Here is a 26,209-nt window from a genome sequence, read left to right as displayed (position 1 = left end):
AAGAGAAAAACAATTTCTGACGTGCAAACATACTAAGACAACAGCATGTTAAAGATTTTTTTTTTTAGAACAATCAAATGTGAAAATAATCAGTAACAATAAGTGCTGTAAACTTTTGAGAACTGCAGGTACAAAAAGCATGGAGAGACACAACACAGTCCTACCAACTGTCAGGCTCTACTTCTTGTTTCCTTCATGTTTTGGTCTATTTGAGTATTGTGCTTGTTACTTGTTGCACTTGTTCAACGTTGCAATGTTTGAATTTATTATTATTTTTTGGCATTTCTATTTTTTCTTTTTTTGCTAAATCTCTCCTGTTTACCCAGCAGGCTGTACCTAAGTGTATGTCTGCTGATGTCTGAAGTGACAGGAGTGCAAGGTCAAAGTATAATTTATACACAAACGGCCTCTTTGGCTGACTAGTTGCTAGTTTTATTGTGCTGGGGTGGTTAACACCTTTGACTCTTACAAGAATCTCTTATCTTTGGAGTTGGAAAGTTTTGCAGAACATACGTTGGTATATATATATATATAATTTCTCTAGAAGAGTCCATTACATAGTATCAAAATCTACAAAGTGTAACATGTTTCCGTCAAGGAGTAAATGGCAAAGCAGCTGAAACAACTAAACTCCCACAACATGCAGCTTCCTAGAAAGTGCTTATCCTCATCTCCTGTCAAAGTAGGTAAAGCTAGTTTATGTTTATATCAAATATAAAGCAAATCTACAAAGTGAGTGGAATGTCGAAGGCCAATAAGTAAAAAAAAATATAGCAACAAAGAAATATGTATAAATGTATAAGCTATAAAGCTATTTTTAAGATAGTTATTTAAGATATAATGCAAAAGCTTTGTTTGAAAAGCACCCTGACTAATCCTGTCTGAACAATATACAGCCACATAAGATGACTTGAGCTGAGATAGAGGAAAAAAGTGTTTTGTTTTTTTAAGATTAAAAGTAAACAGTGACTCATCTCTTTAGACCGATTATAAAACTGTAAAATGGCAGTGTCAATTTGAAGTGTGGATGATCTGGGAATGGTTTAACGCCCTGCCTCACTTTTATACAAGTCTGGACCTTAGAAAGGCAGAGAAACGTGCATAATAGGAGATGCTGGTGAACTGGCTTCGTATTTGTAGCTGGTTGCCAATGTGGTTTAGCTGCACGTTTGCTCCAGTGAGAGGCATGATAAGGCTTTAGTGCTGAATGTGTGCTTGTGTTGTATGCTGGTTGCATTGCATCGAGATTACGAAGGTCCAGAGGTCCTCTAACTGGATTTCATCTTGTCAGTGGGGCTTGCTCCTCTCGACTTGTTCAACACCACCGTCGCCTAAAAGCAGAAAGAAAGGAAGAGACATTTGGTTTGACTCTGTATTGTGTGAAGTGCATCTTGCAACATTTGCTGACTCCAGCTTTTTTTAGTTTGTGGTGAATTCATTGAAATCGCTCATATTTTTAACTTTAGTGCCAGCACGAGTGTGGTCGATCAATCCACACCACTTCTGTTTTTTTGTACATAATCAAGAACTTTTATACTCTCTGTTGAGGAGAAACCCAACCAATACATTTATAATTTATGTTTTATCGAATAAAGGTGAATAAAAATATGATTAAGAATGTAATGACTTGAATGTCTCTATGTTATGTGATGCATTTTTAAAACAGGATATTCCTCCAGCTGCCCTTGAATGCAGAAAAATAAATAGGTTGACTTTCTTCAGCTGTTTTTAGCACCTGACTCAAAAACTAGAATAACTTCTGTTATTCTGCTGAAATCTGTTTGTCCTTCTTTCAAACACCAGAGCCCCCTCTAGTGGCTTCAATGGATTCCTGCTAAGAAAACCAATTTTTACTGCAATGTCAAACTGAGAGCTGTGACACCCATACAGATTAAGACAATCATGAGTCAACACAAACGGGTCTCACCTGCTCCAGGACGACTCCTGCAGCCTGGTCAATGGCCCCTCCTACGGAGTGGTACCGGCCGGAGTAGCGGATGAAGGCCCACGTCAGCATGGACATCATGACCACACCCAGAGTGCAGTCACACACCAAGGCGAAGGTGGACAGGCCGATGAAGAGGAAGATGCCCGACAGCACGTAGAGGAGGCACACCAACGCAAACAGCACCGCGGGGGTCCGGAAGGCGCTGAAGAGATTTTTTGACTTTGACAACAGAGAGATAAACTGATGGTTAGAAACAATCCAGTGATCTCGCCACCATACAAAATACTGTTAAAGGGATAGTTCAACATTTTGATCCCTATAGTCTTAGGAGTAGGTTCGTGGCGGAGCAGAGCCGCAAGCTGCTCAGAGCTACGGCTACGGAGGCTCATGGGATTTCTTGGTTTCCCTCATCAAACTCATCAAATACACAATCCAACAACTCCAAAACGCTCTGGTGGACACGTTGTGACCTGCACATTCATCACGCTATGAGATAATAACAGAACGTTATGAGACAGAGTTGTTTTAGGGGTAAATGCAGAGACAGCTTGCTGAAAAACTGTCCCTGAAGGCAACCCGCATCAGCGGTTTTGCATGAATTTACCTCTAAAACAACTCTGTCTGGTAACGTTCTGTTATTATCTCATAGCGTGGTGAATGTGCAGGTCCCAACTTGTCCACCAGAGCGTTTTGGAGTTGTTGGATTGTGTATTTGATGAGTTTGATGAGGGAAACCAAGAAATCCCATTAGCCTCCGTAGCGTAGCTCTGAGCAGCTCTCGGCTCTGCTCCGCCGTTCTAAAAATAGCTTGCACTGACAAATAAAAGCAACGAACCTACTTCTAACACTATAGCGATTATGGCAATGGGACAATTTGCCCTTTAAATCCCTTTAAATGTTAAATGATTAACTTGTTAAGACAAAATAGCAAATAAAGAGTTTGAATGTTATATTTTGGCGTAGTCTTTTACCTCATTGTGCTTGCAGAACGACTGCCACATCTCATCCAGCTCCTTCTCCAGCTGCGCTTGGTAACGATCACAGAACTCCTGTCCGCCCATCTTCTTCGTGGACGAGAAGGCGTGCAGAGCCTCTCGGGAGAAAAAGTGATGCTTCTCCTCCAGAGACTCGGGAGACACGTAGGGAAGGTCTCCTCCACACACCTTAGAAAAGACAAAAGAAAAGAGGCTTAAAATGGAGAACACACATATCGCCACTGTTGAACCGACTGTAAATATGATCAGGGTGTGAAAACTTATCGGGCCATGTTGGACGAGGGTGTGTTGACAGTTTTAGCAGATAACATCATGTATAGCATGGCATGTTTATTTATTAGTCAATTTAATCTTGTATCTGGATATCAAGCCTCTGCTGCTTGTTCTTAAAGGCATAGTTCACCAAAAAATGAAATTCAGTCATTATTGAGACCCGGGAGGGGGGTTCGTGGTCCAACAAAATCCTTATACGAGAGTCAATAGCGCCCGACACACAAAAAAGTCCATAAAACTACACAAAAACCTTGTAATATTCTCCATCCTCCATACTGCTCGTCCGCTGCTATCCAAGTGTCCTGAAGGGATATAGTCCAGAGTTTACTCGAAACAACGTCATTTAGGACATTTTTACAGCCTAAACAGTTGTTTCGAGTAAACTCTGGACTATATCCCTTCAGGACACTTGGATTGCAGCGATCGAGCAGTAAGGAGGAAGATTACAAGGTCTTTGTGTAGTTTTATGGACGATTTTGTGTCGGGCTCTATTGACTCTCATATAAGGATTTCGTTGGACTACGAACCCCTGTCCAGGGTCTCCAGATGCAGCATGAGGGTGAATTTCATTTTTTGGTGAATCATTCCTTTAAACAGTTTTTTAAAACATGTTTGAATCCAACAGAGAACCAATAAATAAAAGAAAAAGAATGGCAAACACATTGTTTTTTGAGGTGTAAGAGAAAACTAAAGTAAAGCATCTCACCAAAATGCAGTACTTTTTTCCTTTTTTTAACTTCTTTTTTTGGCCTCTGCGGCTCAAATGACACAGCATATAAAAATGCAAACTACTGGTTGCCGTCCATTTTTGTTTTGATCCAGGACGTTACTCAGGGATTTTGACAGTCGTCTATCACCAAAATACCAGTTGTTACTTATCCGTCACTCAGTGTGGTGTCTGGTGTATTGACTCACAGTTTAAAGTTATGCTTGCAACAGAATAAAGGAATCTGTTCTAGTTGGTAGAAACAATCTTTATGTGGTTTGCCCCCCCCAAAAAAGTTTCTAATCCGTCTTCCTAATTAACACATTATAAATTAGGGTGATCCATTCTTTCTATGTGGATTAAAGGAGAAACAAACTGTACAGTACAAAGTTAAGTACAAACTGGGGAAAACAAACTCTTGTGATGATGCCAACAACACCAGAGTAGAGTTTCAGTGAACTCACCTTCTCCATGTTCTTGTAATACTGATCTTTGGCTGCTGCCACAGCTGCAAGGTTGTTGGCCTCTGCTGTAGCCTGGTGAGACACACAGGGATACGTTAAAACATGAAAAAAACAAACACACACATAACAAGTCAATATTATAATAACCCTGCAGGACAACAAATGTGAATCTACATACCATGAGCATAGTCTTTGGCTGTGGTAGGTCTTCTCCCTGGTAAATCTTGATGTAAGCCTGGCAAAGCACAAGAAGACGCAAAGACTGTGTCAGGTTTCCTGTAGAAAACTGATTAAGCTTCAGCAGGAACACACAGATGAAGATGGCGTTACCTTGAAGAACTCGAGCAGGCCCATGCAGGTGACTTTGTTTCCGTTTATTTCTTTCTCGGCCAGATGATCCGGTCGCAGCAGTTTGGGAATCAGACTCTGCAGCTGCTCTGTGAAGTCTGGTGCCACATCTGAGACAGTAGATATAAAAAAATAAAACAAAACAGAACAACGCTCAGTGTATTGCACATTCTGCCACTGAGCCTAAACAGAGGACGACAGCATGGACACCGAGGCGACTTTACCGTTAAGTTGTCCCTTAAACGACGGGTGGGTGGCAACCTTCAACCCAGGGTGCGGCAACAAGAAGCAGGAGATTTTGGTGAAGCATGAATGGATGTGCTCCCTCACTGTTTGCAGCTCCTCATGCTGGGCCTCCTTAACCTTTGAAAATCAAGACAAGGAGATAAAATCCTAAACTTAGAACACAGGATTTATGATAACGCTGTGCATATTTGAACATTTGTTTCCTCATCTGAAGTCAAAGTATATTTATTACACTTTTTATGCCAAATCATCAAGTCCTCGTGTGTACCTGTAACCGTTTATCAAGGAATTCGTTCCCTCCTTTGAACCCGTAGGCGTATTCATAAGGAAAGCTCCAATCCCTGATTAGGAACATCAAAGACTGTGGAAGGAATGGGCAGATGTTAAAGACAAAAGATCATAAATACATGTCCAACATCATTGTCCATCAACAGTACTTCACATTTTTGTGGTTTTTCCTCACCTGGAAGGGTTTCTGAAAGATTTCGTCCATAGCAAGTCGACCATACTCCGTAAACAGCTGCGAGGAGGAGCCACACATTTTGCAAAATTAATACTGACATGCAAAAAGCTTTACGAGTTTTATATTTCATAGCATGCGTCTTTGAAAATTAAGAAATCTCTGAAATCGCTGCCCCCTCCCTCTGGAACTCCCCAAACCCATCCGTATCCACACAACACACCTCTACTGTAATTTGTGATGATTTTGTATTTATTGTATTATTTATGTGAGATCTTACTGTGTCTGACTCTGAACTTTTGCTGCAAACCAATTTGCCCTCTGGGGACATTAAAGATTTTCAAATCAAATCAAATCAAAACCTCCCAACATTCAAGACCATGCTCAAAACTCACCTTTTAAAATTAGCTTTTAATATATAATTTTGTGTGTTTGATAAAGTTTTATTGCTGTTTTTAATTATATTTCATTCTGACTTTACTCTATTTTATGATTTTTAAAGCGTAAGTGTCTTTGAGCATTTGTAAAAGCGCTTACAAATAAAATGTATTATTATTATCATTATTTAAGAGTAAATCATAAGGGATGAAAATTACTGTTCTCCTTGAATGTTTAAACATCAAAACACCTGCTGATATCATCATGTGAACTCTTGCTAATGTGAACAGACCTGTAGCTGCTGCAGGTCGTCTTCTTGAATGTTCTGTGACAGATTGTAGATCTAAAAAACAAAACAGAAACTGTTTAAGTGTGGATTACAAGAGTATTGATAAGATATTGAATCTGTCACAAGTTCACAACCAGAGGAAATCAGTCACCTGAATGGAGCTCGTCATGGTGCTGAGGGCAAAGATGGTGGCACAGTCCTTCACCGTGGATTGATTATCAAATGCTCCTTGAGTGTCCATCAACACCACGGCAACCTGCAGCAGCAGAGAGGCAGACGTGAACCATGACGCCACTGGTTTCAGTTGTTGTATAGTTAGAGTGGTTTATTGGATGTACACTCTGTCAATCAATATTTTGTGAGCATTCAATTTGTAAAAACATTTCTAAGAGAATACCCGCAAAAGTGATATTCATTTCTTTATTTCAGACCCAAGGGGATCTATATCGGTATGGTCTTAAAGTGTCATAATATAATTAGCTCTTACAATATGATTCTTTTCCATGAAACAGTGTTTTATGGGTTTTATTTAACCCATTTAAATAAAAACGTGTGTGTACCTCTGTGCCATCGTCCTTTGGCACAAGGAAGACTTCGCTCCACAGCTGGATGCCCGTTGTCTCTGGCTCTGAACCTCCTCTCCAAGAAAATCCAGTCAGTGGCTCGTCATCGCTTCCCAGCCAGTTTTCATCTCCCTGGAAAAAAAACAATTTACACTTTTTTTCAAGGACAGGCCTAATGTGGTGAAACTAGAGTATACCTACGTGTTCAGGCTTATTCAATTTTTTTAAACATGTCTTGTCCTGTCTTGTTATACACCAGCAGCAGCCGGCATTTTAACCTAAACCGTAAGTTCTCATTTACACAGAATTTACAAAACAAAACAAAAAATACAAAATGCAGTGTAACCTATCTGGTCATAATTACGCCACTGTTGGCTTTTCTTTATACGGGATGGAGCAAACTATCTAAATAAAGGAGATTTGTTAATTATCAATGAAGCTTACAACCCACGTACAGAAAATTAAACAAACAGAGGCCTTGCATTGGTCTTTATTTTAATTCTCAGTTTAATGAACTGGTTCGTTCAAATTTTGAAGCAGGGATGGGTTTGCATGTTGTACGACTGCTTATTCACATACACTGCAGTCAGTCACAGACTATTGTTCCAGTCTCCTTAAACACAACAGGATGAACTAGACAGTAAGACCTGCTGTGACCTCCCTTTATTGTTTTTAAGGCGAGACACTACAGGCAAAAACACTGTTTTTTCATGCACTGATCAATTTTGAGATTTTGGGCTATTTTTCTTCCTTAACATGTATTATGTATTCAGTAATCAGAAAAGTGGAAATAAATGGTAGAAAATCCACATTAAGGTGTTTTTATTTTACTTCATTTTGTCTCTTTCGTCAGTAGATTTCTCCTAAATTCACCAAAAGTTAACAGCTACTGTTGTCTTACCCATGTCATGTCAGGTATCATTGTAAAGATCTCTCTCTCCTGAACAATTACATTTGTCATTTGTCACAACAACAATTGTCATTTCCGCCGTATCCGCAACAAATCGTAAAAGTACAATTTACATTAACAATCTATGGAATTTTACAGTACAAATCTTCAAAGGCTGTTTTCTCAAAATGAGTTTTTCCTCAGACTCTGAGCATGAAATCTCCACTTCAGCAGCACTTACAGGCACCAAACCTTCCAGTTTCATTCCTGTCTACTGTATATGCTGAAGGTTTTTACAAAGGGGATTGGTGAAATATCATTCAAAGCCTGATTTATACAACATTTTATTCCTAAAAACATGGTGAAATTTGATTTTTTTTTTTAGGGCTGGTGACAGTATTTTCTCATTTACAGAGTGATAAAAAGAGACAGCTGCGACAGCACAGACCATTCTTGCAATGTGTTGTAATCTGTGTGTGTTTGTATGTGTCTGGTGAAACGAAATGTGAAGAAATGGTCATGTGAAAAACAATTTCCCTAGAGGGACAATAAAGGTCTAAAGTCCAAAGTCTAATATCCAAAATCCCCTCTGTAAAAACTTCTGACTCTAATATGTCAACAGAATAAAACATTTTGAAAGGGGCTTTATCCATTGTTCAGATTTAGGTTCTGGAAATGTATGCAAATTAGCACATATTTCATTAGATATTGCCTCTTTTACACATTTAAACATAACATTTGACAAAACTTGTAATACAAAAATATTTGTCTTGTAAGTGATAAACATGGAAAGTTTCATTGTGATATGTGTTAGTTAAAACGTTTACCCTATTCACCTGTAGTGTCCCCCCTTAAAACAAATAAATAAATCTGTCTATATATAAATAAATCTATTAACAAAACTGTTGCAGATTAATTATCTGTTGATTAGTCGTAGAAGTCTTGTTCCAGCTCAAGTCAACATGACGGCCTCTCAGTGGACAGATATAATGAGCGGTGGTAAGCGAGACTGATCATGTTACAGTGAGACTCACCTCTCTATACATGTAGCGGAGCATGAAGTCCAGCAGGAAGCTCTTTCCCTTCCTGAAGGCTCCCGCCACCGACAGCACCACCACATGTTTGTCTCGGACCTCAGGAGCCAGCAGCACCTTGGCCAGAGCCTCCGTGTTCAACTCAAAGGAGTGATCCTCCTTATTCACTGTGACAATCTGAACTGCGCCTGGTTTCCCGCTCATCCTTCAGGAGGTACTGGTCCCTGAGGGAAGCACACACAGAAACATCAGTCTGATACTGAGCATTTTAGAGCTACAACTAATGGGCTCTATGCACAGCTCCACCACTTCCTGAATTTAAGGCAGGTCCTTCATTTCCTGTCTTACATTATTGGACACACTGATTAATCCAGGTGTGTCTGAGTAGTCACAATGGTCAGACACACCTGGATTAATCAGTTTGTCCAATAATGTAAGAAAGGGAAATGAAGGACCTGCCTTAAATTCAGGAAGTGGTGGAGCTGTGCATAGAGCCCATTTACTTGTATTATTTCATTTTTTGTTGTGTGTGTGTGTGTAGTCTATAACTAACTAAAGAGATAATTAACAGTCCACATCCAAACACAAACACTAATTTACGATGACATTAAGCACAGAAAAGCAACAATTCCTGGGAAATAATGAATTCTTGACATGAAATGTAAATTAAAAAACTTAAAGCACAAAATCATTCCCCTAAAGTTTTATCTTCAGCTGTTAAACAAGCTTGTGTTATTACATCAAAAGAACTTCTTCCTTCGTCATCCCTTAGCTGATCAAGCCAATTCAAATGCATTGTGTTAGGCTGAATACACGACGATACTGAAAATAATGAAAAAAAAGTAAAAAAAAAAAATAGTAGAAGAAAACTTATGGCTAGAGTACATTTTTCAATATGATAGCAGCCATAATTTAAAGGCCTTAGGGAAGTACAACCTCACTGAACAATGCCATTACATCCTTTTCACCTTCACACACATGCAAGAATGTATGTTAATCACACAGCTGTTCACATACTTGACAACAATCAGACATGCACTTATTGCTTCAGGAGACAATATTTAGCTCCGTGTCAGTCAACCCTGCTCTGGGATGCTCTCATGGGTGTCATGCTGCTTTGCCTCCAGCCACTAGATGCTGGAAGCTCTCCAACACATTGCTCATCTCTGCTGCTTCAAAGGAATTCATTGTTGCTGCTGCTGCTGCTGCTGTCTGAGGAGGATCTCTCTCTCTCTCTCCCATGATGAGTAACACAGGGGAGTTGCTTCAGCAGCAGCTCAGGGAGTGATTATTGAACCCAAAGCTCGTTCTGTAGCCTTTATACTCTCGAAAAGAAATAACTCAGCACCTCAGAGGTGTGGCAATCAGAGGTACGGCGTGCCTGGCATTTCTCTTCAGTGAGTGTCCAAGATCGGGTTGAGCAGCTATGAGACCACAACATGTCTTGTACTATACACACATTTTGTTGTGAGAAACTGTACAAACTACACTTTAAAGTAAAGTAAAGTGCCTAATCTATAGTTTACATCATCGCTGCGGGCAGTAGCTGCCACTTTACGCAGTTGGCTACGATGGCAGCAGCACTGGCACCAGGGAAGCTAATCCAAGCAGCTCTCTGTATTGGTACATATTAAAAGACACACACACACACATACAAACACAAAATATAGCCAATTTCGAGAGCTAACGCCCATATCCGTTGACTTGTTGGCTAACAGCTCTGTGTGCCAGCCTGCACTCAAATAAAAACTGTAGGAAACCAAACATGTCAGCGTCGTTAGCTGCAGAAATCATTACAACTGTTTACGCAGAACAAGCTGATTATAAAAAGCTCCTCTCGCAGCGCTAACAGCTCCTCAGCGGTGTCGTTTTTTACCTGTGGTGTCTTCAAACAGCTTCAACACAACCTCGTGAGAGTCGACAAACAACTGAAACTTAACTAACTTTTCTCCACTGGCATGAAGACAAACTGTAAGAACTTTTTTTTTTCCTACACGAAATTTTACGCTTCCGTTGACAGCCCGCGCGTTGCATTCGGGGAAATGTAGTCGTAATGTGGTTTCCCCCGCCGATTTCCATTACGTATTTAAGTCTACCAATGAACTACAATACCCATCATGCCAAGTTTTGGGGGGGTGTATCTCAAGGATCTTTGGTGTGACGTTACGAATGCGGAAGTACCTGCCAGGTAATGTAAAGTAGGGGTTTTACATGTAAACAAATCAAAAATCAAATCTCTCAGGGGAAATCGTAGCTTAGCGACGTATTTCTTGTTTGTGATATATCATGTAAGTATCTAGTAGACTTATTTACTCCCACACCCCGCGAGTGTCACGCCATCTAATGATGAAAACACTCTGAACAGCAACAACTGGCTTCACCCACTCATCCATGCAGGGTGGCACTGTATTTAAATTATGTTTAGGCTGTTCCTTTTGCACTAGTAGAGTATATATATATATATATATATATATTTTTTTTTTTTTTTTTTTATTGCTTTAGACATTCTATGATATTTTATCACATATTTGCTCATTTCCTTTTGGAGCAACCAGGCATTAGAATTTCCATCGAGGTGAATAAAGATCTATCTATCTATCTATCTATCTATCTATCTATCTATCTATCTATCTATCTATCTATCTATCTATCTATCTGTCTATCTATCTATCTATCTACTCTCAAACACACACTGCAACAGTTTTCAATGGGCTGAAAATAATCGTTCAGTAAGAAGCAGTTTAGACCTACTTAAAAGTGGTTAGGAATCTTTATTGTTGTCTTTTGTTTTGTACTCTTTTTACATTTCAGTGTTGGTTTTCATGTTTGTGTTGTCATTTTTGTCCTATTTTTTCTTTTCTTTCTTTCTTTTTTTTTTTTTTAGCTTTCTAACAAGAAAATGCAAAAACCAAAACTGATTGTCTGGCCGAAACACCCCCTGACCTTACCAGCCCTAACGCTGTGGTGGGCTGCAGTGCTATCACAATGATAATATTGTTCTAACATAAAATCACGTCATTTCATTTCACAATAACAGCAAGACAGATTTTATTTGTGAGAGTACAAAATCTAGAGTATTTGAAAAACATACAATTTACAAACAGCAATTAGGTGCATCCTGAAATATAAGATGGTTTAAATGGCAGTGAGTTCATTGAACATTTTAACTCAAAATTCCACACTATTCCTGATTGAACGGCAGCTTAGCTTAGCTTACAAGATCATACCCAGGTTTTCAATTTCACATAAAACTAAAAACATTCAGGGAGACTCAGTAACATAATGTCATGAACATAAAATCAACTGTAGCGAACATCTGAAGAATGACAATGGATGTGAAGAAACTAATAAGATATTAAATTGGAAGTACTTATATTATTGTAACTGAGTAGTGCTTTTCCTTTTTGAGTACAATTTACAATTGGAACTACATTATAAATTAAAGTGTTTTTAATAGGTGTTACACACAACTACAGACAACATTTTCAGAACGAACAGTGCCAAGGAGCAACATTCAACCTTAAGGTTGTTTTGGTTTGTTTTTCTCACAAGAAGGCCTAAAAACATTCTTGTGAAGAAAAGGTGGTTACCAATTGGAAGAAATGCAGAACAATTGGTCGGTCAGACGTGTTCATATTGAAATAGTTACAGTGCAGATGTGAGTCAGTGTGCTGCTCAAAGTATTTCTCCACAGATTTCCAACACTGTATACATCCAAATTAACTTATATATTTCAATAATGAAACAGTATTTCCCCTTAAGTTGGAACAAATGCACTCCTTCCACCCCTGAGAATGAACTTGATCTGTTTAAAAGTTAGAGCTTTAAAACCATAAAAACTCATTGTACTGAAGAGTGTACTCCATTAATACTTACTCTTTATCTAAAAATCTCAATATAGAGTATAATTTTTGTCCAGGTATCTCAGCTCAACGTTACACTCTCAAGCCTTTGTCCAGGTTTTTCTCATATGGCATGGTATGGTGGTAAATTCAGCTTCTGAGCTAAAAGTGCCTGAATACATGAAATATGATCCATAGTTTTGTTAGTCCACCAATGAAGTTAATCTAAATTGTAATCTACGTACACAACAATACACAAGCCTTAGGGCAGTGTCGGCAGCCGAGTTACCAAACATCATCGCTCCACTGACATAAAGCAACATAAAATCCAATTTTAGTTGCTTTGTGGAGTTGTTTGATTGAAGCATTGCATCAGTTGTGATTATCAAATGGGAAATGAAATCAATATCCACCGCCTGCCAAGTCTAGCAGCGACCCAGCAGCCTCCTGGGCCTCAGCATCCAGCTGAAGGATCTCCACAGTCTCCAGGTCCAGCTCGGTGTCGCCCGGCAGCACCAGGTACTGGTACTGGTTGGACTGGTAGTAGTGTAACTCGATGTACCCGCTGTCCGACAGGGGGTCTTTCTCCATCTCCTCGCTGACCTCCTCCTGCTGGTATTCAACTGACTCCATGGTGACAAGCTCCTCGTGATCCGGCGTCAAAGGGCACGGCGGGTTTTCAGCAAAGGTCGGATTATCGGTGGTCAGTGTTTGCGGTGAGGTGGTGGAGAGGAGGAGGGTGTGCGAAAGTGAGTCTGTAGAAGAAGTAGAAAAAGATATCAGGTCAAGGTGTTGAAAAGTACAGTGGTAAAGTATAAGAGTAGGTGATGAGGGTCTCAATAACAAACAAACAGAAATATGAGTCACAAGCGTCGACATAAATATTAATAACTGACTGAACGACCACTTGGACCAAATATTGTGCATCGGCTTGGAAATAAAACGAAAAGGGACATAAAGGACACTAAGCTAGACGATTGCCGGGTTGCCACGGTAATGCAAGGCCGTTGCCGTGACAACTGAACCCCAACACAGGAACAATGTAACATGCTGAGAAAGCCGCAGGGACGGAGAAAAGCTGCAGGTAATAAACGTGTCACCGATAGCTGCTGTTACTCTATTGATGAATTATATTGCAGACCTTAAGAAAATCACGTGGAGGCAAAAAATATATGAATGTGGTAATCATGTAAAATGAGCACAAACCTGAGATTTCTATATTGTCGCACACTGCAGGCATCCCATAGTCAGCTCCTTCCAACCTGTACACAACATGACAGCAGATACTTAGACAACTACATACAATCTAAAATGAATAATGTCTGTGTATTAAAAATACACCTCACTCTCCTACAGTGTCATTAACATGTAAAATTATTCAGAAGCACTTCACCCGCTACAGGAAAAACATATTTAACAGCTGCGGCCACAAAGCGATCCAGAAAAATGCAGTGTATGAACAGAAACAGACCATTTAGGTGGACTGCACCTAATGGTTGTTTTTGTTCTTCTGTTTTTATCATAAACTAATCAGTCACCTTTGTCTGTTAAAACCAAAAAGAGCAATGGATGCCCACTGCAGTTAAGTTTTTCGATTGTGTCCTCTCACCAAAAGACCAAAATCTAAATACATTATGTTTGATTTAGATTTTTTATTTGAAAAAGCAGCAAATTCTCTAATTTTAGAAGTTTTGTAATGTGACAGCGACTTCACTAATTGTCAGAACTGTTCTGAAATTGTTTGATTTGTATGTATTCACCTAATTGTACTACTAATATTTCCCAGTGATTGATTGATTGACCTATTAGGTCAATAAACAGAAAAATGCATCTCAATTTGTGATCTTAGTCATGAAGACAATACAGTTAAACCGGATGCAAGATACTGCCTTCTTTTCCTTTATTAAATACATACTGCATTTAATTTCAATTATCACTTAAACATAATAGGCATTTTTTAAACTTCAAATTTATGGAATTACTTGTAGATAAAAATCATTGATAATGAACACTTAACCTGTGTGACTATACTCACAGTCCAGGCTTGTTTATCAGATAGCTGCTGGTGCTGTGATAACTGTGGGTCTTCCTCAGCACCTCCAGGAGCGCAGGCCGATAGTCTGGACAGACGCACCACAGCGATCCCTTCCCCACCGACTGAAACAATAATACAAAACTACTTGAAAGGCTGAAACAACAACAACAACAACCAATGCAAAGCTGTTAGTCTTAAGCAACACTGACACATTAGACCATATAACAACCTCAACACATGTGGAGAGCATTAGAATAATTTCCCTGTAGGCAGTTTAAATGCTGACTTCACTACAGAGCAGCACATCTGGATTCAGTTGGTGTTGCACAGGGATAGTGATTTCAGACATGAATATCTATTTTTTTCTCCTACAATTTAACACCTTTCTTAATGTGGAAACAGGGAGCCGCGTCCCACCTGGCTCTTGTCCCTCTGGATGCGACAGAAGCTCTTGCTGAGGGACAGGTTGTGTCTGACAGAGTTCCTCCAGCCTCCCGAGGCCGTCCTGTAGTAGGGGAAATTGTTCACAATCCACTCATAGATGCCCTTCACCGGCAGCCTCCTGTCCGGTGAATCTTCTATTGCCATGAAAATCAGACTGCTGAAGGAGTATGGTGGCTTGGACGAGGCAGGAGAAAGAGGCCGGGCAGGTGTGGACGACTCCAGCTGAGGCAGTGGTGTCATTTTAGGAAGGGGCTGCAGTGGGAGTAGGTTGCCTCTCTGGTGCAGCCAACTGAGGCAGGTCAGGTCATCCTGGTCGGACATGTTAGCAGGGCTGAGGCATTGTGTGTTTTGTCCTTGAAGGCACTGAAATGCTGCGTAGTGTGAAAGAGGGGAGGAAGAGTTAATGGACTCCACCGTTGCTGGAGAAAGTGAGGAAGGGGAGGGGGGGAATGAAATAGGTGAAAGTGGGAGTGAAATATGGCTGTTGTTGGAGCAGGTCTGCTGCGGCGAGGACGAGAAGGGCAGAGGGCGGCCTAAAGGATTGGAGCACGGAGACGAGGGTGGCAGCGTCTCAGAGCTAGTCTCCATTTCTTCTTCCAGGAGGAAACTTCCAGTATCATTCAGCTGCACCACTGCTGAGATATAAACAGAAATTACAAACTTATCCTCCTGCCACAAAATGATTCAAGAAAATTAGAGACTTAAGTCAGATCTGTTCCCACTTTGTTTTGTCTATTTTTAAAATACTATGGCCATCATTTCATTTTTACCCTGTCATACTATCTCAATGATTTTCATTTCTTCTGTTCTTACAAATGCTGCTTTAACCTGGCTCAAGACATCTCTTCTTGTCCTAAGAGACGAATGTTTATTTGTGCATTGTCCCTGTTTTATATTAAAAAAAAACTCCTATTCACTTATTTGGATTTTTGTTCACTGCTCTCAAAGAAACACAGTACACAAAACTTTACCTTTCAAAACAAAAAGTCATTCAAACACAGTTATGTTTTTTCCCCAGGCTCCTTCCAGAAAACTCAGCAGCTTGATTCAGTTAAATGTTAGCTATCCGTTCCTCTCAGATGATCATCCACTAACAAAGTCCACTGTTGCAGCACCTCTCTCTCCTGTTTTGTTTCAACACCGACGCCAGATGCACAGGTGCATCCTCTCAGAAAGCCCCTGCTCTTAGTAGCTGTAATCGATGGTCCGCTGGCATCGATTAACTGTTCTGGTAAACTCAACTGATCAATTTACTGCAGGTACAATTTAACCCACAACGCGCGTAAAGTTTGTATGTGATGCCACATGGCTTTACAAAGCAGCTCAGCAGGCAAATGGCGGAACAATATAAAGTTTCATTTAGTCCAGAAAGCCGCCTTTTCCCCTCACAGGTAACCCCGCTCGCAGCTGTTGGCTTCAAATTGCAAAATAATAATACTAAAAAAATTAACTTGTTACTCACCAGATTACCTAAAACGATGATAGTGACAGAACTCAAGAGCTTCTTAGATGTCCACAAAGTTAATAAAGGTGAGATCCTGGCCTTGGAAAGTAAAGAGTCGCAGTCGGACACCAGCTCTTCCTCCGTGCTGTGTGTGTTGCCGTCCGCGGTTTCCATGGAGACGAAAAAGACGCTCTGCGGTGTGCGCGTCCCCGTGCGCGCTCCCGCTGCCCCGAGTGCACAGCTGTACGTTCATGTTCACACTCAGAGAGAGAGGTTATGACCCACTACCTCGTACAGTAAATAAGTAGGGAATGGTCTAGTTTACCAGAGGAGAAAGTATCAGATTAGTACAAAAGAAAAAAAAGAAGAAAAAAAAGGCCACAGTGGAAAAATACTCATGTAGAAAGTAACTAAATACTTTTACTCAAAAACTTTAAATACAATGTTGTACTTTGTGATTTTGACAGTTATCATTATACTCTACAGCTGAAGATGATTATATCGGTGATTATGTTTTATTAAATATTGAACTGCCCATAGTAATCAAACATCACTCTACATTTATAGCTTGTGTTATTACTGTTACTATACATATTAATTGATAAATACTGTATTTATAATCTATTGACAAAATGTATATTTTTTGGTTCTGTTACATCAACACTTTTAATTTTGGTATTTTTTGATTGATTATATTTTCCTAACGCTTTTCCTTAAGGTGATACTTTTACTTTGAGATACAGGAACTACTAGTTAAAGAGTTGTGGAAAAATGTTGCATCACAAATAGTCATTATGCAGCACAGCTGTACCTGTAGATGTTATATATTAGCAACTGCTGCATTAGGTCTAAGCAGCATTTTAATGTTATTGCAGGTTGAGGTGTTTGACCACCTACAGTAAGTCTCAATCAATCAATTCATCCTTCAGTCCAAGTGAATATTCATGCCAAAATGGAAGAAGTTTGTTAAAGGCAGATACAACTCATGCAGGATAAATTGAATACACAAAGCTAAATAAATTTATTTTTTTTCTACAAAAATCCAAACATTGTCATGCTTTGTCCGATGAAGATAAATAAAATCAAGGATTGACAAGAGGAGAGAGCGAATGCAGATACATTAATATACCAGAAAAAAGGTACTAGAATCATTTGAGTATGTGTGTGTCTGTGTGGTGTGTACTGTCTGACAATGTGTATGTAAAAACCGAAAAAGCACGTCCAGTGAAGTTGTATAAAATGAAACTTAAACTGAATCCAAGTTAGGATCAAAGAAATCTCAATGAAAGCCCTTGTGTTCAAAGTTAGGTGGCCAAAAATAAGCGTTTGTCAGTGTTACTGTACACGACAACAGAAAACAGCAGTCCTCCACAGTGAGACATTCTGAGTCACAATTTCTTGTTATATTAATGCAACAACTACGTTATGAACAGGTCCATCCGACAAGCTGTATGACCGTGGCAGCTTAACACTGTCTGTACATGTTCCGGGTTTACTGACAAAAGTGTATAAAGGTAGGCGTACAAACACTCAACAACCACATTTTTTCAGGGGCGTCCAACACACATGGACTTCAGGTTATGAAATGCCTTAAGGTCACCTGACCAAGTGAGAGGTTAACCAGTATATAATGATTGGCTGAAACACTGCAGTAGCCACAGTGATGTAAAGGCGAAGCTGAGGTTTGGCACTTCCAGTTCCCATGGAGTCCGATGAGATAGAGGTGAGGATCTTCATTTTTAGAGATCGGACCTGGGGAGATAGTAAAAACACCTATTAACCTGCAGTTCAGACTAACTTCAATAATATCGAACACTAATCCTAATGCTAGTTTAGCATCAAAAACGAACCTCCTATTCAGCCTGTGCCAAAACAAAACAATTAGAACAACGTGTTTGAAATTATTTATTGGCCAGGATCAATAACTTCTCCTATGCTTGTCACCTGACACAGTTGCCTTTGAGACAAGACTTCATACAAATTGTTTCCCACTCTCTTTGTGTTGACAAAGACCTCATGTTGAGATAAATAAGGAAAGGGGATACAACAGTTTTGTATGTTCAATGTTTTTCATATTTAAGTGGTCTCATCACATTTACTGTGGAAGACTGAGCAAGAAATAATTGTGTTTAATCAATACATTAGTTAATAAATGTGGTGGAGGATGCAAATGTATATTTCAATTACTTACAATGAAGAACATGAGGGCGCACGAGGACCAGGCAAGGGCCACATAATATCCATCACTGCCAAACAATAAGCCACACAACACTGTGAAGATCATCCTGGAGAAAAAGAAAAACATTAACGCTGTTGATATACACCAAACTTTTTAAAAATACCATCATTTACAAAACCAAATTTCAACCACTGAGCTAAATCTGAATCAAGTTGTCTAAATCTTTTATTTTGTTCTTGTTTATTCATTTACAACACAAAATGAGGTGAATGAGCTTTGGTTTCAAACTTATTATTATTATTATTATTAATCTTTATTGCAGACACAACAAGCGGTCCATATCATCACACTCATTTGTTTTGTCAATAATGAATCATCAATACACTTTTACAGCTCTATTTACCCAACATATTTGTATCCACTGTAGGCAATGAGATCAAAGGTTGAGAGGTCACTGTGAACAGTCAGCAGGTACAAACTCAACAGCATCACCAACACCTCGATGATGATCCACACGAGGGCAGTGCTGGCACACAGACCGAGAACCTCAGGGCTGAACCTTCACACAAGGACGACACATAATCCTTATTAAACTCATTCAACACAAACAGATGCATCGGTTAGATATTCAATAAATTAGATGAGGAAGAAAGAATCACTCACCTCTTCTGAATACCCAGGGCCATTCCAGCGAGTAAAATGTAGGTGATGAAAGCCATTGCTAAAAGACAAAAATGACATCACACAGTACATTATACAGGTGTCTCAAAATACTCTACTGATGATTTATTTGTGGAAAACATACGTACTTGGTATGTAAAGGTCGGGTGCATTCACGTCCTGTCTTGGAGTCAGTGGGGTGTCCCGATGGTAACGTACTTCCCAGTCCTACCAAGAACACACAAAAACGTTATGAATCGCCCAGCAGAGTGACAGGCTCTGTGCAGGACAACAAAAATCTTGCAAAAAAATAAACAAAAAAACTACCAAGCTTTGGCTACATATGATACTCGTAATTAGGATCAATTCATTGTTCGATTCTTCAGACTTAAACTGTACTTAAAGAGGAGCTATGCAGGATTTGTAGCTTAACTATGCTTACATTTTGACCCTAATTAAAAACAGCCTTGGAGTAATTGTGATGGTTTAATAAATGACATGTAACTTGTTACAGGGAGAATGGAGGTATCTTATTTTTGGCTGAAAAACAACTTTGCAAGATCAGTGCCGCATCTCTCGTCTAACCCTACAAATGCGCCCCGTCATCCATAATATCTTGACAGGTAAGACTACACAAATATACACATCGTATGTGATATATAACGTTATCCACCACTCTATTGATTGATTTCTCACCGGCTTCGTTGTAAACAAATGCACATGGCCGAGAGGAGGGTTAGTAAAAACGGCGGAAAAGTGACCGGACTTGCATAGTTCCCCTTTAACTAACATGACAACCAAATAGTAATGGTTGTAGTTACTGTGTTGTAGCAAATACAGTAGTATTTGGGGTCAGCTGTAAAATCTTTGTGACCCTGTTCTTGTAAGGAAAGTTTGTGTTTGGTGCAGTCTGTACACTATCAGAGCACAGTATGACTCAATTTATAATCTGAATGAGTTAAAGTGTGTGGGAATTAACCGAGCTCAGAGTGTTTATATTCCCACAGGCAATCACCACTTTACAATGTTCAGAAATAAAGCTGGATTGGAGATAAAGTGGCTGATTATCTTGTTTGCACAGTTCTAATGTGATATGTGGTTAAAATATGATACCAAGGGAACTTATCATGCAGACTTCAATGTTTTTTGTAGCCCTGTACGTCAACATTGGGACAAAGTCTGACAAGATGAATGGTTGTGATTACCTGATGTGTATAAGGGAACATGAGAATCATAAGTTTCTTCAGTACATATCTGGTGTCAACGGCAAAGAAGTATTTCAGCTTGTTCACAGACATGAATCTGCTGATCTGTAAGAAAGAACAAGTGCAAACATTTACTTGACAAATGAGGATCAGTCTGCCAGAAAATGATATATGAGTCATCGTCATTTTTAAAGAAGGCTGTGCCTGCCCTCAGGACTGTGCATCACTCTGGGTTGACGCAAGGTGTGTGTATTATGAACCACCTGCGTAACTAAATTGCCAAACCAGCAGAGCAACATCAGAACTATTTATCTGTATAAATTATTCTGCCGTCGACGAGTGACGCATTTCTCTAATTGATTCCTCTTTCATCATCATCACTGGGTAAAGAAAGTAGCTCAGAAGACGGCATGCTTGACTGCAAACCTGTTGTTGACTAAAAAATGACAAGCCTCTGACCTAATATGTTCACTGTGGAAAGGCTCTGGAAAATCACATGGACAAAGTATCAGGGCACTCCTGTCCTGAAGAGAGACTGTTATTTAAAGGGATAGTTCAACATTTTGGCAAACTGGCCCATTGCCATAATCCCTATAGTCATAGCAGTAGGTTTGTTACCTTTAATTGCAAGCTATCTTTAGAACGGCGGAGCAGAGCTGCGAGCTGCTCAGAGCTACGCTACAGAGGCTAATCGGATTTCTTGGTTTCAATCATCAAACTCATCAAATACACAATCCAACAACTCCAAAACGCTCTGGTGGACAAGTTGTGACCTGCACTTTCACCACGCTATGAGATAATAACGGAAAGAGTTGTTTTTGAGGGAAATGCAGAGACTGCTTGTCGGAAAACTGCCCCTGACGGGAACACGCATCAGCGGGTCTCAACAACTCGGTCTCGTAACGTTCTGTTATTATCTCATAGCGTGGTGAATGTGCAGGTCACAACTTGTCCACCAGAGCGATTTGGAGTTGTTGGATTGTGTATTTGATGAGTTTGATGAGGGAAACCAAAAAATCCCATGAGCCTCCGTAGCGTAGCTCTGAGCAGCTTGCAGCTCGGCTCGGGCGTTCTAAAAACACCTTACACCGACAATAGGCTTTATGCACAGCTCCACTACTTCCTGAACATAAACAAGCTTCTTTATTTCCTGTCTTACATTATTGGACCAACTGATTATTCCAGGTGTGTCTGACTCTGACCTCAGTAGTAGGGGTTGCACAGACGTTTTGAGCTTGACGTCGACTAGTCGCTGATCATGTGACAGTACAAGAGTAGCGGCTTGAAACAACAGCTGAGTGCGCTGAATGAAAAAAAAATACGAGCGCCGTCAAGCTGGATAGAACGAGATCGTACCAGACAGGAAGTCGGGCACAGAAAAGGCGAGAGAATCCGGTCAATTTTCAAAATAAAATAAACGATGATTAAGTTTGCTTGTCCGTCTATAAATATTTGTCAGTTGCGTCTGCACACAAGACACACATCCATAGGCTACATACAGCGCTAGAGACAGACCTGTGTGTGTGGAAAACTGAGTAGCCTACAGACGGGTCGATGTTTGACCGGAGCGGAGAGAGCAGGAGAAGCTGCTGCCTGACACCAGCCAAGCGCCTGTGAGGCGCTGCGCTTCCGCGGGCAGTGTGTCGGGCTGCCGGCAATTAAAAAAAAAAAAAAAACTCCACTCATATCGACAGCTTTACATCACGCACAACAACAACCAACAACAGCAACAACCAACCAGGAAAAACAAAAACTGTGAGTAAAACTGTGACTGAGCAGGACTGTGATGGTGACGAGGCCTGTGTGTCGTTTTCCTCCCTAATTGTTTAACGGACAGTAGCTACAGTATTATCTTTTGCACTTGTATAGGAGTGCATGTTACAGAAAAACAAACTGATTTACAGCTTGTTGTTTATAAAGCTGCTGTTCTGTGGACTCATGTCTGTGCATTAGCTGTTGTCAGTGAATACAGATTGTTGCAAAGCATTTCCCTCCTCCTGTGATTTTAGTTATGATGGGAAAAATATGAATGACGTCATCAGCAACTAGTCGACACCGACTCGACTTTCATAACATTAGAGTCGACTTTAAAAAATCTTAAGTCATGCAACCCCTACTCAGTAGTCACAACAATGGTCAGACACACCTGGAATAATCAGTTTGTCCAATAATGTAAGACAGGAAATAAAGGAGCTTGTTTATGTTCAGGAAGTAGTGGAGCTCTGCATAAAGCCTATTGAAGGTAACAAACCTACTGCTAAAAATATAGGGATTATGGCAATGGGCCAATTTGCCAAAATGTTGAACTATCCCTTTAAAGAACATATTTGCATGGTTCTCTAGGTTTTACAGTGGCACAGAAACAACCATCTGCATAGGTGAAAACCCTCTTTTCACTACTGTAAAGCAAACTGCTGTATTTTAAATTAAACTTGTTCACAATGTGTTTAGGATATATGAATCACCCAAGACATTTTTTGTGTCAAGTGGTGTCAATTTCTCAATATACAGTAGGTCTTGACCTTATTTACAATGCCTAAAGAAATGCTTTTCCTCACCTCTTTGTTCATCATATCCTTTCCTTGGTTGGCTATGGAGGAGCCGTACATCATTGCAGCGTTGGCCATCGGGTCAGTGAACAGGTTGTTCATCTCAGGACCTCCTTGCATGTCATTGGTGGGTGCTCCCACATTGTAGCCAGGAGTGTAGTATCCCTGGTTGTTCATTGCCGGTGCTGCAGAGCTGGTGTCTTCAAACAGGACAGAGTCTCCCGTGGGGTTAGCTCCACGGCCTCTCTGCTTGGCTGTGGAAAAGGTGGAGAAAATGGAGGATGATATTTCCTGGTATTAACTTCATTAAACTCATCCAAAATATCAAAAACACACAAACACACCTTTACTACTATCACATGATTCATTGAAGGGGTGGATGTGACTCAGAAGGTACAGTGGGTTGTCCACGAGAAATGTGGTTTGATCCCCAGCTCCTCTAGGTTGTGTTGGGACAACATACTGTATGTCATGTTGTCTGTTTGATCAGTACTGTGACTGTGGTTATGTGTGAGTGTGAGTGAATGTTGCAAGTTAAGCGCTTTGAGTGGTCAGTAAGACCAGAAAAGTGCAATTTCCATTTACATCATTTAAGTGACACAAAGATCCCATTCAGTTGCTCACTCATTTTTTTAGGTTGAAGGGACAACGAGGAGTTTCGGAAAGTGAAGTGTTTTCACACTACATTTCCCATGAGCCTCGCGCGCACAGTGAAATTCTTGGACCGGCACAAGACGGAAAAAAGCGAAAGCATTTGCCAAGAATGTTTTCATTAATCAAGAATGAAAATCAGAGGTTGGAAGACGATCAGATACCGTCGTAGTTCCGACCATAAACGATGCCAACTAGCGATCGGGCGGCGTTATTCCCATGACCCGCCGGGCAGCGTCCAGGAAACTGAAACTAGGAAATGCTGGGCGAGTCGACCACTAAATAATAATATCAAAATATACACAATACACAATATATTTATCAAAAATTGACCCATTAACAAGTGTGGGTAACGTAGATTCATCCACATTAATACGAGACTCTTTTATAACCAAAAGCAAACTACTCTCGGCCTCTTTAAAAGTGTTCAGAAATGACTGTTTGTCCTGTTTGCGGGTGGGATATTCAATGTTTGGGGCGAGACCAAGCTCAGTGTGTGTGTCTCAGACGTTTGATTAACGAATGACAGATCCAATATCAGTGGCTGATGAATTGTGAGCAGGCTGACGCATAATTTGTGTGCCTGCATTATCTGATGCAAAAATTTTTACTCCAAAATAGAATTTTGCACAAAGTTTGGCCTACATCGTCTGATAGATGAGTTATTACACTAATTTTCAGACCCACAGTGGGATCAAATTAAATTTTCTTTTCTAAATACCTTTAACCCTAACTAAAACGGATGTGGTGTTCAATAAATGTAAGGGAAACTAATGCTGTGCATGTTGAATGCTACTGTTTAATTCAAGAGCCTAAACATTTGACACAATACAGTGTACCAGTGGGGGAGGGGGAGATATTTTACCTATTATGAAGGTAAGATATACTAAAGTTTAGTTTTGGTTGTGTAAATTAAATATACTTGAGGGTTAGGCTCTCTCCACGTCTCCGCCAGCTGAGCTTACATCACCAGTGCAGCTAAGATGTGTGGGTTTTTTGCTTATGTAGAAACAGGAAGTTGCTAATACGACTGGATATTTTGCAGAACTTTTCTTAAATGCTAAATGGTTGTTGGTGATGCTGAAGATGGTGGTGATTCATCTTTATACTCACTTGCTCGGTACCCGTGATGTGGCAGGTCCATTGTAACGTTTGCTGACGTTAGCTTTAAATAAAAACAATGACACGTTAGCAACATTTCAACTTATTGACCGCCGTGTGTACACACATCTCTGTCAGCAAACCAGACAAACCTCTACTTACTTACTTACTTACTTACGGTAGTTTACTTACTTTTTCAGTTAGCATCGATTTGATATTAGTAAGTTAACAGTTTATCTCACAACACTTAATGCTACCGAGCCGGACGAGCTAAGTTGGTGTTATCAGTCATGACATGTTATATACACTCAGACACTCCGCGGTGAAAGGACAGGCTTTATATTAGTTCAATAAATGTCTACACAGCTCTTCTGAGCAATGATATTAGCTTTGTGAAGAAAATATCCAGGTTTAGAGTAGAGCACTTACCTGCACAGCTAACGTTGGGGCGCTAGCTACGTGGCTACCAGACTGTTACAGCTGCTGGTCCCTCCCATCATGCACCGCGGCTGCTCTGGAGTCCACGGTGCCTGCGTGGCACAAAACATGTCAGTGCTTCATCACAGTGGAGTAGTACCAGTGTGGATGTATTATAATAGATCCATGAGTAGTTGCATGTAAACTGTACTTTCTGTAAGCAGGAGGTGGAAAATATTTGTCACCTTTTTTTTTAATGAATGCTGCTGTTAACTTGTTCTGGTTAGAAGTTGGACATTTGTTTTGAAACTTTAACTGATATTAAACTTAAAAAAAGAAGATTATATAATTCTCTTATATGATGAGAAACGGCTTTAGGTCAAGGATATGTTCACACTAATTCAACACAAAAGACAACAAAAATATCCATCCTGATAAAGTATCAGTGGCAGGTAGACTACAGTTTTTTTAAGCCCACATTGAAATATTTCCCAAAGAAAGCAGAACAAGTGAGGAAAAAGAATGAAAAAAAGGAACAGAATACAAACACATCAGGAGAAAACAAAAATAAATAGTTGAATCTTTTAATTTTGTATGGGAAATACTGCATTCACAAGTGTAAATGGTCCTCAGAAAGACCAAGGATTCAGGGATCTAAAATAGAAATCCGCCACTACATTCAAGCACTACATGGTATGAAAGACGGAAAAGCTAGCCCATAAAAACATTATTCATTCATTCATTTTCTATACCGCTGCTTATCCTGCACTAGGGTCACGAGTGAGCTGGAGCCTTTCTCAGCTAACTTCGGGCGAGAAGCGGGGTACACCCAGGACAGGTCGTCAGTCTTATAAAAACATTAGATTTACAAATCACTAAAAACCTCTGTATGATTATTTGATTATTTATTTTCATGTATATACAGTATGTATATATTTTGTTTGGTTTTTGGTTTTGGTTATGATTTGGTTTTTGTTGTTTCTTTGGGTGTATGTATCATATAAAAACAAACAGTACACAGTTGCACCAGTACACCCAGTCAGACATACTATTAGCACTTCCATATGTTTCTTTTCAGGTGCTACGTTT

General features: G+C 39.9%; 3 protein-coding genes across 3 annotated transcripts; all 3 read right to left on the bottom strand.

The window, feature by feature from the left end:
- Positions 1-262: 262 nt before the first annotated feature.
- On the bottom strand, positions 263-10,599 carry LOC310992608 (atlastin-3-like). The gene is made up of 14 exons (XM_083980705.1): positions 10,470-10,599; positions 8,594-8,817; positions 6,668-6,802; positions 6,259-6,363; positions 6,111-6,161; positions 5,444-5,500; positions 5,249-5,341; positions 4,959-5,097; positions 4,717-4,844; positions 4,565-4,621; positions 4,387-4,458; positions 2,920-3,111; positions 1,928-2,167; positions 263-1,331 (listed from the first exon to the last, which is right to left on the bottom strand). The coding sequence occupies exons 2-14, from the start codon at positions 8,795-8,797 to the stop codon at positions 1,269-1,271; spliced, it is 1,536 nt and encodes a 511-aa protein (XP_083836831.1). The 5' UTR covers positions 8,798-8,817; positions 10,470-10,599; the 3' UTR covers positions 263-1,268.
- A 2,238-nt stretch (positions 10,600-12,837) lies between these two features.
- Positions 12,838-15,502, bottom strand: LOC310992990 (uncharacterized protein; the record flags this gene model as incomplete). Its single annotated transcript, XM_083981217.1, has 4 exons — positions 12,838-13,190; positions 13,642-13,697; positions 14,471-14,592; positions 14,888-15,502. The coding sequence occupies 4 exons, from the start codon at positions 15,500-15,502 to the stop codon at positions 12,838-12,840; spliced, it is 1,146 nt and encodes a 381-aa protein (XP_083837343.1).
- Positions 15,503-17,357: 1,855 nt separating this feature from the next.
- On the bottom strand, positions 17,358-25,213 carry yif1a (Yip1 interacting factor homolog A). The gene is made up of 9 exons (XM_083980717.1): positions 25,133-25,213; positions 24,716-24,767; positions 22,961-23,205; positions 20,403-20,507; positions 19,347-19,425; positions 19,201-19,258; positions 18,941-19,096; positions 18,550-18,643; positions 17,358-18,110 (listed from the first exon to the last, which is right to left on the bottom strand). Exons 2-9 carry the CDS (start codon positions 24,744-24,746, stop codon positions 17,955-17,957), a joined length of 924 nt encoding a protein of 307 aa, XP_083836843.1. The 5' UTR covers positions 24,747-24,767; positions 25,133-25,213; the 3' UTR covers positions 17,358-17,954.
- Between the last annotated feature and the right edge of the window lie 996 nt (positions 25,214-26,209).

This window comes from Trachurus trachurus (genome assembly GCF_905171665.1).
Source record: "Trachurus trachurus genome assembly, chromosome: 10".
Lineage (NCBI taxonomy): Eukaryota > Metazoa > Chordata > Actinopteri > Carangiformes > Carangidae > Trachurus > Trachurus trachurus.
This window is presented reverse-complemented; position numbering and strand designations above follow the sequence as displayed.